This window comes from Amblyomma americanum, chromosome 11 (assembly GCF_052857255.1).
Source record: "Amblyomma americanum isolate KBUSLIRL-KWMA chromosome 11, ASM5285725v1, whole genome shotgun sequence".
NCBI classification, from domain to species: domain Eukaryota; kingdom Metazoa; phylum Arthropoda; class Arachnida; order Ixodida; family Ixodidae; genus Amblyomma; species Amblyomma americanum.
Window position 1 is genome coordinate 21,926,353 of NC_135507.1, and position 13,379 is coordinate 21,939,731.

Here is a 13,379-nt window from a genome sequence, read left to right on the forward strand (position 1 = left end):
AGTAACGTTGGTTCCGACCGTTTCGTCTGTTTCAACTGAAGCGCTTACAACATTTTCGGCTAAGTGAGCGGAAAAAATATCAGAACTGATTTCACGAGGCTTTACCTTTCAAAAAATATTGTTTGCAACGCTCGTCTCGGCGGCCTTGTCATGACGCTTTCCACTGACGAAAAAAGATAGCGCCACTGCCGCCTTTCAGCGAAAAAAACGTCGTTTGCGGGTTTTGGTTCGCCGATGTCTACGTAGACTATTACGTTTTCGCATCATGCACGATTCAACTCAGTAAGTACCGCTGTCAAACTTGCTACGATACAAAAGTTACCATAATACGCAAGCTCTGTGTACAGTTTCACCGCAAATGAGCCAGCGGTTGAGGCGGGGATATTTTTGAAACTCTTCAGAATAAAAACGCAGCGCAAATAGAGTTGTGGCAAATTTCGATGGAAAGTCGAAAAATAAGGAAGATAACTGGAGCCTCGATTCAAGTTCGTTTCGAATAACTGATTGGCTCCGAAATAAAACAAAACAGGCTATGTAAGGCAAGATGGCCCCCACAACTTTTTCGATACAAGGAAAAGATGCTGTAAGAGATGCTGTAAAAAAGAGCAATCTAATAAAATTAAAAAACAAAAATTTGAATGACAAACATTTATTGCATTGTAAAAATAACTGGAACTTCGATTTTACTTTGTTTTGAATAACTGATTGGCTTTGAAATAAAACAAAACTTAACTATGTAAGGCTTGCCCCACCGCGGTGGCTCAGTGGTTAGGGCGCTCGACTACCCTTACGGCGCGGTTCAGGTGTCCAAAGATTATGAGACAGATACTGCGCCATTTCCTTTCCCCGAAAACCAATTATTAATTATTATTTATGTAAGGCAAGGCGGCGCTCACCATATTTCTGATACAAGTAAAGAGACTTTATACATCTATCCATCAATGTAATAAAGATGTAAAAAAACAGAAACAGGAAGTTGGATGGTAAAATTTATATTGCATTGAAATAACTAAGTTTTAATTTTACTTGGTTTCAAATAACTGATTTGGTTCGAAATAAAGGAAAACATGACTATGTAAGGCAAGAAGCACACGCCGTATTTCTGATACAAAGTAGGTCTATCTATCCAGTGATATAAAACAAAAATTGAGAAACAAGAATTTGAATTGTAAAGCTACCCGCCGCGGTGGCTCAGTGGTTAGGGCGCTCGACTACTGATCCGGAGTTCCCGGGTTCGAACCCGACCGCGGCGGCTGCGAGGAAAAACGCTAAGGCGCCCGTGTGCTGTGCGATGTCAGTGCACGTTAAAGATCCCCAGGTGGTGGAAATTATTCCGGAGCCCTCCACTACGGCACCTCATTCTTCCTTTCTTTCACTCCCTCCTTTATCCCTTCCCTTACGGCGCGGTTCAGGTGTCCAACGATATATGAGACAGATACTGCGCCATTTCCTTTCCCCAAAAACCAATTATTATTATTATTAATTGTAAAGCTTTTATTGCATTGCAAAAATAACTGGAACCTCGATTTTACTTTGTTTTCAATAACTAATTGGCTTTTAAATAAAACAAAAGTTGACTATGTATAATGTAAGGCAACGCAGCGCTCGCCATTTTTCTAATACAAAGGAGAAGACTGGATATATCTGTCCAGCAATGTAATAAAGATTTTAAAAAAGGAAAGGAATTTTGGATGGTAAAGTTTTTATTGCATTGTAAAAATAATTGGAGCATTGTTTTTACTTTGAAATAATTTATTGGCTTCAAAATAAAGGAAAACATGATTATGTAAGGCAAGATGACGCTCGCCATTTTTTCTGATTCATACAGAGAGGTTAGGTCCACCTATTCATTTATGTAAAAATAAAAAAATTTTGATTTGTAAAATTTTTATTGCTTTGTAAAAATAACTGGAGACTCGATTTTACTTTGTTTTGAATAAATTATTGATTTTGAAACAAAACAAAACTTGACAGCAATGTAAAAAAAAAGGGTTAAAGAAAACACAAGTATTGAGATTGCTAATTCTTTTTTACATTGTAAAAATAACTGTAGCATTGATTCGACTTTGTTGCGAATAACTGGTTGGCTTAGAAAAAAAAAACATGACTATGTCAGGCAAGGTGGCGCTCGCCATTTTTTTGATGCATAGGGGGATGTTAGGTCCATCTATCCAGCAGTGTTAATATGTTAAAAAAAAAAAAAACCTGGGAAAACAAGTTGCATACTTGCATCGGTGTTGGAAGATGCAGGTAGCGCATGTGTGGTTGCACTTATAGATCTGTCTGTTTTTTAATCCTACAATCATTCGGTTAGCTGAGGTATATTTCTGCGTTCGTTCGTGGTATTTTACTGCAAGCAGAGAAAACCTAGGTTGACAGCTTGTTGCACTATGGAGGTAGGTGCGCCGCTCCTGGAAAAGTGCGATCTTAGTTGTCAGAGGTCCGTAGTGTTTGCATCGCAGTCATTCCTTTTCAGAGAGAAGAGAAAGCCTTGGACATAGCACTTGATGCCATGATCAGCCGGACTCAAGACTTGAAGAATTCCATTGCAGGCTTCATAGTGAAACTCGAGACTGAGTACGAAACGCTACAATGGTGAGTTCCTCGCCTCGTGACGATTGTTTCGGCAGTTGTTTCGGTGTGCCCTGCTTGTACTACCTGTTTCGATGGTTTGCGAGCCCGAGAGCTCGCGGCAGCAGAAACAAGATTCTTATGGGTGGCGTTGTGCCGGCCGCTGGCACTCTTTGCAGGCCGTCAGTTCTCAACAGTTTCGCTCTCCTGTCTGGTCAGCTGAACACCCTCATGAAAGTCCTACGCAATGAGAAGACTCCTCCGCTAAGAAACAGAATTTTGCTGCCCCTCTTCTTGAACCCCGAGAGAGATGAAGAGCTTGCTGTACGTACTGCAGTGGTTCCAAACACTTGAGCCAGTGCGAAGTTGATTTTCGCGTTGTGCCAGGCTCTTCGTGTGCTTAAAAGAGTGCCGTTGCTTTTACAGAAGCTGACTGAGAACCGCATTCAGTTCTTCAATCATGAGGTGGTACCTGACTACTTGCGCACCAAGCCGGACCCGGAAGTGGAAGCTACAGAGCTTCAAATCAACAACAAAGCTAACCAGATGTCCCTGGACGCTGGTCAGGTAGGAATGCTTACTGTTTTGCAGCTTAAGGTAGCTCTGTGCCGCCAAGTACAGCTTTTATGAACTAGGAATGTAGAAAGCACCTTTTTTTGGGTGAAACAAGGTAGGGGTCTTTGGAGAGGTGGAACAAGTGTGCGCAGCAGTCTAGTGGTTGTGGCCAGTTCAGGCTGCAAAAAGCATCAAAGAAAGTAACCAAGTACAGTGTGGGGGAACTGCATTTACTGGATTTGGGCTTACCCAAGCACACTGGGTGGACCATATCCAAAAGTGGCAGTTAGATATAAAGGTCCTCAAGTTATCCAGACCATGGAGGTGCAGAGTGATGGCTTAGACTAGCAGCCACATCAAACTGGTGATCATATTCATGTGGAAGTGAACTGTAAGGGATGCCATCATCAATAAAGATAGTTTGTTACTATAGTCACTGCTGAAAGGTCACTGACTGGTTGTCTTTGTGTATGATCGGCAGCAACTGTTACCTTGTCAACACGTCCGCCATGCCTCCTCCCTTGGATTAGAACAGCCTGACTGGTGACCAATCATTTGACGTTAAGCAACAGGTTGGGAAAGCTAACCGGTCGAGAAATACAACCTGTGGTCAATGTGTTCAAGGATGTAGCAGTTTCTGGGGTGGGTTGAAAGTTGAAAGGAGGCAAACAATATCCAAGGTGGCTTTGCAAGTTTTGGAAGCATGGGATGGCATTGAGCATTAAAGAATGATAGGTCAAGTGAGGACTGATCGCCAACCTGAGTTGAAACTGTGGCCAAGCTTTCTATGTTTTCTTGCTACCTTGATAAGCCATGTTACCTAGATAAGCGGTTGCATGTGGGTGGCTTCAAAAGGCCTGTTAGCACAGCTGGAAAAGGAAGGGACGGGGAGCATCTGGTGGTGGGGAAGATCATGTTTCATTTTTAAATACAATTTTCTCAGCAGCAAATGTGTCTTTTGCTTCCAAACAAACATCGGCATAGCCTGAAAGTACCATACAGTCTATTTTTACAAAATACAAAGCTATCTTAAGTTTCACAGAAGCGTATGGTCTGGGTGAACACATTCTTAGTGCTACATTAACTTTCAATAGCTTGGCAAGTTTCATTTGAGAGCAGACATACAGACTTGTTACCACTCGGGACACGAGTGCTCAGTGGCCGTGGCATTGTGCTACTCGGCGTGAGGTTGCAGCTGCTACGGCTACATTTCGATGACAGAAATTTCAAAATGTCCGTGGGCCAAGGTTTGGTGCACATGATGAATGTCGTCTGGCTGATAGGCTACGTTGAGCCTTGGCACATAAAAGGCACTCTAACAACCATTTTTACACCTCTGTGTGTGGTGGCATTGAGTAGGCAAAAATTTGGTGGTGTTGGCATTTTTGTCAAGAAACTTAAGCATATACTCAGTGAATGGATTCTTCATGGCATTGGGAACAGCTGTGTCAATGCAGGTAAAATGTTGGTAGAGGTGTCAGATGGGTTTTGCTGCTGGGCGCCTCGCAGCAAGGGATTTGACAAAGGGTTCGAGTGCAGCCCCCATTTGATGAAATGACTTAAATGCTGCATGGACTGGCTGGCATTTAGGTGACTTGAGTGGCTTGCTAACAGAATCGAAGAAGATCTATACGTTCACTCTTTGCTGTCGACGTGTATATAATGAAAAAGGAACACATGGTGTGTATAAAGCGTGCACGCCAAAGAACATTGGCATCATTGGCTGCCGTGATTTGTGAGGAACACCTTAATAGTCCTTCATTTACTTGCTGACAGTGTGGATGTTAAACTTGTACACTTGTTTACTTTCAGAAACAAATAGCTTCGCTCAACAAAATTGTAAATACCATCGAGACGCTGCTCAAGACCACACGAGAGGACTGGGAGAGCACATCAAGTGAGTTATCATTTCTGTTAACTGCTTGCTCCATTCACCCAGTCTACCTTGTGTGCCATTAATAGTTCTCATAGTCTGGCGACCTCCGCCTGATTTGGGCACACAGAACAATATGACACCACAGCGTACATAACAGTCGGCACTCATTTGTTTATCCAACTGCATTCCTTTTGCTATAAGGTTCCAGTAGTGTCACTGTTCAGCTCACGCATTTGGTGAAATTGTGACATTCTCAGCCAACTACTTTTTTCGTGCACAGTGCACTCAACATGAATGTTCTGATAGAATCAATGCTCTTTTTCTTTTGTCTTCAGTAAACTTAGGTCCAACTTGAAATTTTTATCAAAGCGCACAAACATTTCATAAAGCCACACATATGCCTGTTCTCCCAATCTCAAACTGGAATGGATTTTTTCTTATTCTTGAGTGAGTGATGTCAGGCCAGGCTTCAAGCACATGCTGGCATGCGAGACGAGACGGGGAGAACGAAGGGAGACTTCCACCAGATGTGCAGATTACCGTCAACGGGGATTCGCCCATCGCCTGCAGTTATCTCTCAACAGGTTTTCCATCTCTGCGCTTTGCAGGCCAACGCAGTGCCCTTGCCCAAACATCCTCCCTGGCCGACACAAATGCCCTGATTGGTGCCCTGAGCACTGGCAAAGGCCTGAAGCCCAGCCTTGGCTCCCCCAAGAGCCAGTCCCCACTGCCGACAGCCCAGCCCAGAGGCGCCAAGGCTTTCTCTAGTAAGCACCTATGTTCAACATGTGCCCGACACCGCAGTGAATCTGCAGCCAATTACGTGGCCAACAAAAGGGAGATGGGGGGGCAGCAGACACCTCTACTAATTCGTTGCATTGGAGAGCAGCTACAGAACGATTTCAGTGTGATAAGTTGTCTCAAGCCTCCACGCAAAAAACATGTACTGAACTGTTATGAGGCACTACATGCGCACTCTGGGAGAAATCAGCCATGTTCTGACGTCTTCTTTTTGTATTCTTGAAGTGTTCTTGGGGGCTTGAAAGCCAAAGGAGCAAAAGCTTGAAAGGCTAATGAAGGTCGAACATTCAGCACCATTCACTTTGTGCAAAATGGACACAGGGAGACACAGGCAAGCATGTGTGCTCATTGTTGCCAGTGCATTTCCAAGGAGTCTTCAAAATTCCAAGTTAAAAAAAGAGACACTTGTCAGATAAAAAAGCCTGCCTTGCACGGACAGTTTCAAACAGCAATCAAGTACCGGGTCTTTGAGGTTTTCAGTCCACTCAAAGGAGTTGTGCTGCTGCTACATAACAAACATGATTGGCGTTGATAGTTTCCTTTATCTCACAAGGTCTTGTGACTCCATCATTGCCACTGGTGATTTTTCATGCGCACAAACAACCAGCACATAAGCTTAATCTGAAAAAGTTAAAAACAGCATGTTTATTTGCTTAAGTAGTTTCAGTTGCTTTTAGAATTGATGCCATTGTTCTGAACAAGCTGTAGTAGCACTCATCCACTTTTGAGCAAGTAGTTGTCATGTGTTTTTGTGTGACGATTTACATTGGTATTATTCTTGATTTAGTTCTTTTGGGCCCAGGCTCTTTCTTTTATTTCTGCTAGATGAATTGAATTTCTAAGTGCGGTCACCTTTTAGAGGTTCTGATGCCACTCGATGGCTCAGGAAATCTCATTAGAGTTCCGCGTTGCTGTGTTGACTTGATAGACTATTGACTTGATGGCGTATTGACTATACAGCCATTTGAGCCACCTGTTTAGCGGGTTTGAGTTGGGCGCTCATTTGATTGAATTTCAGTTTGGGTGCCTTCAAAGTGCCTATGTTGCATGGGTATAAAACATGTTATAACACCATCAACTAATTAGTTTTCTGGCATTTGATTTTATTCTTGTTCTCGTTTGTGCTGAAATTACAGCTTTTCGAATACCACTCCTTTAAGTCTTCATGAGTCATTGATTGCTGCCTTTACCTTAAAGATGGTTTGTAGCAAACTTATGCCATCTGTGTCATATAGATACGCATTGTGCTGGCAAAGTCAATCTATGAAAGTGTTTTTTTCCTACGTTTCTCTCTGGTGCTGCATGCAATACAGCAGTTTAAACTTAAACAAGTGTGGTCGATGCCTCAAACAACGGATTTGTGTCTGACCCTTTCGTGAAAAGAATTTGCCACCTACCAGGTGAAGATGTTTCAAAAAGGGCTTCTGCTCTGGCCTGCTGCATGCATTTATTGCCGGCAATTTTCACGGTATTAACAACAAATATAAAACTCCTTGCCACTTGCGTAGATGGTATCTCCAGCATGTGGTGGCCATTGGGGCAATGTCAATGAACATCTGGCACTTGTCGGCTGCCTCCAGCTAGACAGCTGAAGGCAACTTCTCTGCTAGCCAGTGCGTACCAGAGGTGCACAGGTGCACATTTAGTGCTGGTAACATTAGTCACCACAGAGTACTTCTGCTGTTCGGGTTAAAAGCGTGTAAAGGTGGGCAAGCAAAAATTGATGCTTAGTACGCATTTGGGTTCTGTACTCCAATGAACTTAATCTGTGTGGTCCAAGTGAACTGGAAAGTATGATCACATATTAAGTAGAAACATAGCTGGTTGGATTCTTTCTGGCTATAAATGGAAAGAACCCGACTGTTTGCATGGCGTCTTGAGACAACAAGCTTTTACTGTTTGCGTGCCAATCAGGTAGAATAGAAGAACTGTGTTCTGAAGTGGACTTTGGTACTTAGCAAAGCAATAAAGGTGGCTAATTGCTTGAACATATTAAATCCCAAGAACAGTCAAACTACTGCTTTTCATGGTGCCCAAGTACAGCTCGCCTGGTAGCTCTGGGTACTTGCTTGACCAGAAGAATCATGTGCAAAACATTGCATGTGGTGTTGATTCAGTGTTCTCCGAGGCTAGAGGACAGTATTTAAGCGAGTCCCCTTCTTTTTTCCCCACTCACCAGTGCACCCTGCAGGCAAGATGCCAAGTGCCATCAAGACCAACATCAAGTCAGCTGGCGCCTCTCACCCTTACGGGAGGTGACTGCTCGGCACTCATTATTAAAGCTTCTCTCACTCTTCCACCCTATTGTTTCAACTATGATCTATACAGGGCTTATGGTGGCAATGTTTTTCTCTTGCCCATCTTGTCCAGAGCTGGCTCCATGACTATGCATGCAGTGTGTACCTCTGTGACTTCCAAGGGGCGTCAAGGAAAGCTCCATACTGTTTTTTGTTCTTAGTACATGCAGATTACTTGGCTGTTCGTGGCCTGTATTGATGCTTTTCAGCAGCTGAAGATTCATTTATTGACCAGAAAACATTATTTAAAAATGTTAAATTTTTTTCCTGTCAGTTGATTAAAACTCGTGACCTCTGCACCGAAAAGGACACAGTGAGATTGTCATATGGAAGTGAATGGCGGTATGGCCTACTGTCGGAGAACCATGTAGAAAAATTGTTCTTGACGTCATTGCAGTTGGCTTCCTTTCCTTGAGCTTGGCAAGTTGTAATAGTGCGGGCTTCCATCATGACCTCGGCAAACACGCTGCACAATCACACATACCACGTAACACTTGTAAGCTGAATGAGAAAGTAATGTCATTCTCCCGTTTTGTGTCTTCACTATCACATCATCATGATGTTATACTGTTACTGCCATTGGATGGGTGACGGTGGTGTCAACATTCAACTGTTCAAGATAGTAGAGGATGCCAAGTTGTAGGCAGTGGTGACAGCGGTGGCCTTGGTTACAGGGCAGTGGTTTCGGAAGTGCAAGTCAAAAACTGGGGACAGCAATCAGATAAAATTTGCATAAAGCAAACTATTCTGCATTCAGTTTCTCTGAATTTGTTGCAAGTTCAGAAAAAATTTTTTTTCTTGATATCACTTGTATAGGTCATCCTAAGGTCATCATGTATTTCAGATGATTGGCTAGGATGTGGTCAGCCAACAGACTCGCGGCAATAAAACGCAGTTCTCGTGTGCCTGCTGTTTCAAGGTTAGTAGGGTACCTTACAAACAGCCTGTATTTGATAAGGTTGAGTGAACACCTCCGCAGGTATTTGCTCCTAAGGAATGGATCCACAGTTCCTCTGCACATTTTGCTGTGCTGTGCATGCTTAAGACTTGTGGCATTGTAAACCACATCATGATACCAGTATCTGTTGGTAATAAGATTGGGCATGCATTATGTATGTGCTTATGTGTGTCCCTTAAGGGGGGACATGGATTTGAGCAAAATATTTATGGATGTATTTACACGAAATTTTATGACTACTGTCACAAAATTTCTCTTCTATCTCCTGAAAATTGTTTTCTAGATATTTTTCCTCTGAATCTTGTGAAAACGCTGTAGAGGTAAGAAAATGTGGCAGAAGGCTGGTTCAACATTCATTGTGTTCATACTTTTTTTTTATGACCACAAATTTTGGTTGTGAATTTGTGTTGCAGTGTAGACATTAGATATCTAAAGAATTTCATATAAGAAATTTAAAGTTAAAAAATTTGCGGAAGATGGTCTGACCTGCTAAGAGTCAACAAAACAAATGGGGTCAAAATAGATAGTTTTGAAGAAATATCCTCCACAAGGTGAGGCGCTGTACTGGAGAAAAGCGTCTATTAAGCATTTTCCTCCAATGCTGCGATTCACAAAATTTTTGTATGCTTGCCGGCTGATTTCAGGAATGAAACTTCAGAACAGCATGAGGCATACAAGTGGGTAAAATTTTCAAAACGATTTTTTGCCTATTTTTTGGGATTTCAAAGCTGTATCTTCCCTTAAGCATGCAGTATACCTAGCCATGGCATGCGTTGGCAACTCCATGCTATACCATGGGCAATTAGGCTTTGGTTCATCTTGCTAGCTCACCAAGCCACTTTGTTCACTGCTTCCACAGCAACGAGAGCAGGTCAACCAAAAGGTGGGCATATCTGTTGTGCCATTGTCTTCCCACTGCCAAAACATCATCATGCCGATATAAACTGCTTGTTTGACTAAACTTTTCGTTAACAAAATAATGATTGTGGAAAGGCAAGAGCCCCGTGACATGCATTGTGACCCGAGTGGCAGATTTTTACCTGCCAAAGCAAATCTGCGGAAGTCTCTGGATTAATTTCTGTTGGCCTGGTTTCCTTGAACCACCAAAACCTCAATTCACGGCCACTTGTGCATTGAAATGTAGTCACTGCAGCTAGGATAAAACTTATAACATCAAGCTTGGCAGAATGCCATAGCTACTAAGTCACCTTGGCTGGTATGCATTACAAATGAACCAAATGGATGGCACTTGCAACAGCACAACTCTCTCAACTCTTGGATGCAGAGGTCCTATCTGCACAATGCATTTCTTGAACTTTCTTACCTCAATGTGGTTTTTCCAGAGAAAATTTTCTGCTTGGGGCAGAAAAGCAGTCTTCCACTAGATCAATAGTACAGCACATGGGCCTTGTCATTGCATAGTTTGCACACTTTCCTGCTCTTTTAGTAGTGAAAGCTTGAATTTATCGCCACACACACTGCATGTAAACATTAACCTGCATGAAAAGTCGAGACCTTTTTCTTACAGCGTAATCATAATTTATTGAATGAGAGCTGACAATCCACACATGTTCAAGTAGACGTGACAAAATGTGTAGACTAGCTCCAAATGTCGCATGCAACAGGCCTGCTGCGACTATACCGCAATTGATGCCTTGTAGCATTTGAATACACACGAATATACGTATAAACATCTAGCAACATTGCAGGCGATCCTTCCATTTCAAGTGGCAGTTAAATGAACGACTTCACAGCATATTTCAGACCCACACTGCTTTGTGGCACAAGCTCTGACCACATTACATACACATTGCCAATCATAACTGAGCATAATAGCATGTGTCACACCTTTTAGACTTGGTGCACGCTTTGTGGCACAATGCGGTTGTGCATTAAGCAGTCTTGCCTGAAGAGCTGACCGTGATGGGCACTTTGTAAAGAAGTGGCTTATGACGTGTCGCACTATACACACATTTTGTCATTGGAAGAAACGTGTATTACAAGTAAAGAACACCTTCCAGTGCTTGTTAGTATGCAGGTAACATACAACACTGAATTCTTTGTGCTGATTCATGCTTCACTTAAGTAAGGACACTGCATTTAAAAGTACAGCTAATATGTGGCCACACAATGGCATATTTGCTGTAGTATGAAAGTGGTGCTTTGTTGCTGTCGATCATTCGTTACAAGCCCACTTTGCTGAACTGCAAGCTGCTGTATTTCTTGGAATTATTGTTTCCAAAATAAATTCAGCTTAATTAAAATCGAACAGCATTTATACAAAAAATGATAATGCAATACTGCTGACAAGTTTTGTTTTGTTTAAAAAGGGTGTGTTAAGAGATGCATTCTCACAGTTTGTTTAGGAGTGTGCACAGTGTATACAACCATGTGTCACCATCATACCAAGTTGCTCATTCTGATAGCACGTCGATACCACTCGCACACTCCGTGTTTGTCCACACATTCAAACCGCCTGCACCCAGTCCCTATTCCAAACTATAGCTTGAGCTCTGCCCAAAAATGTGACGAACTGGACCGCATCAGCCCCTCCACTTTTCTGCACATACCAGACCACTCTAGTTAAGCTATCCTGCATTCTTAACACTGGACTTGGTGTTGCACGAAGATGCGTGCTCTCTCTTTCTCGATCTGATCTCCAATTGCCCGTCTTGTACCCATCACCGACTGATACACCAGACGTAAGTTTTCTGCCGCGTTTCTATGTGCGTTGCAACAGACAGTGCTGTCCACTCGATTCACAGTCACCAGGCGCGCCTCAGAGTTCGGACTTCCGGGCCGTCTGCTCGCCACTCGGAACAGGGTCGTCGAGGCATTCCGCGTCACCTTTGCGCAGAACTCGGTCGCGGCACAGGTAGGCGCTCAGCGGCTGCTGCTGGCTACCGAAGTACCAGCGCTCGATGTCAGCCTCGTACTGCTCGACCAGGGCCTCGCACTGGTTCTTCAGCTGCGTCACCTCGGCCGACGGCGAGTCCCAGAGCTCGTAGGGGATGCCCAGGTCCACCTTGACCCCCTTGGCTACCAGGCCGTGCAGCGTGCGGAAGGTGGTGCTGGTGCCCTTAGCGAAACGCGTGCTGTCTTTGCGCTCCTTGTGCACGCTGTAATCGAGCAGGCGGTCGCAAACGCCGTCCAGCGACTCCACGAGCCGCAGCTCGGAGACCGTGTACTTCTTCCGCTTGCGGCCGCCGTCCAGGCTGTATCCGGTCTCGATCACGTCGTGCGTCTTGCCGGTCTCGCCGAGGCGCGCCTCCAGCTCGACGGCCAAGTACTTGCAGGCTTCGCACCGGGATGCGTACTTGACTCCGTAGTGGGCCTCCTCGAAGCTCTCTTCCTTTGCGCTGGCGCCCAGCAGGGCCACGAGTGAAACCGCCAGGAGCCACAGGCCGCGCATCGTCCCTCTCCGGAGCTGGGCTGAAGCCACGAACTAGCCTTTCGAACGTGCTCAAAGTCGCGGTAGGAAAGCGCGCAGCCCGCTGGCAACGCAAGCAGGCATTGCTCTTTTCGATTAGATAAGGAGCACAACAGATGACGTCCGGCGCTGCTGTCGTCCGGAGCCGCACGCGTGTTCGCGTGAAGCGGACAGCTCGCAATAAGTACACGCTGCAACAGAACCACTGAACTTCACCTGTAGCGAAGTGCCAGCTGTACGACAGCAGCAACTGCACCGAAAAGGGTGCTTCTCTAGAATCTCTACCGCCGCCGGTACTGCCTGTTACGGCTTCGTGGATCAAAACCCGAGAGAACAGAGAGCCGAGAACAGGCGGTTAGGGCGGTCCAGTTCAGCAGTTATAAAAGGTTAGCATATGAACTATGACTGCAATATTAAGCCAAAAATCGACACAATACCTATGCAAGTTATTTAAACAAACCGATGGCATCGCCACCTATCAGGCAACTATTTATCTACAATTTGTAATCTGCATATCAAAGAAAATGTTAAATAGTTTACTTAACTGCCGTTCTTTGCGCGACGGTCAGCTAACAGGCTAGGTGGCTTGTACCACCGTCTGGTTTAAAGAGTTGAGCCGTATGCATCCATCTGTCCAAGGTACCAGTGTACGAAGTTTTGATGCTGCCAGGCCGCCTGGCGACAACTTCACACTGGTTTATTCCCGAACCCTTATCGCCCTTATATCTACTCGCTGATGTGTACAGCCAGTGCCTCCTCTATACTTAGGATGCACTGGTACAGCCGAACACAATTCCCGCTGCAATCTCTGCAATCACTCTAAAGCAAACATTAATCACTTCCTGTTCGAGTACCCAGACAAACCACCTCTAAGCATATGGCTATAGCCAA

At 44.3% G+C, this 13,379-nt stretch overlaps 2 protein-coding genes across 2 annotated transcripts; one reads left to right on the forward strand and one right to left on the reverse strand.

Moving 5' to 3' along the window:
- Positions 1–2,176: 2,176 nt before the first annotated feature.
- On the forward strand, positions 2,177–8,102 carry MED8 (mediator complex subunit 8). The gene is made up of 7 exons (XM_077642822.1): positions 2,177–2,396; positions 2,477–2,595; positions 2,751–2,895; positions 2,998–3,138; positions 4,939–5,023; positions 5,611–5,769; positions 7,983–8,102. The coding sequence occupies exons 1-7, from the start codon at positions 2,391–2,393 to the stop codon at positions 8,060–8,062; spliced, it is 735 nt and encodes a 244-aa protein (XP_077498948.1). The 5' UTR covers positions 2,177–2,390; the 3' UTR covers positions 8,063–8,102.
- Positions 8,103–10,574: 2,472 nt separating this feature from the next.
- On the reverse strand, positions 10,575–13,083 carry CNPYb (FGF signaling regulator protein canopy b). Its single transcript, XM_077644526.1, has one exon. It carries the CDS (start codon positions 12,468–12,470, stop codon positions 11,838–11,840), a length of 633 nt encoding a protein of 210 aa, XP_077500652.1. The 5' UTR covers positions 12,471–13,083; the 3' UTR covers positions 10,575–11,837.
- Between the last annotated feature and the right edge of the window lie 296 nt (positions 13,084–13,379).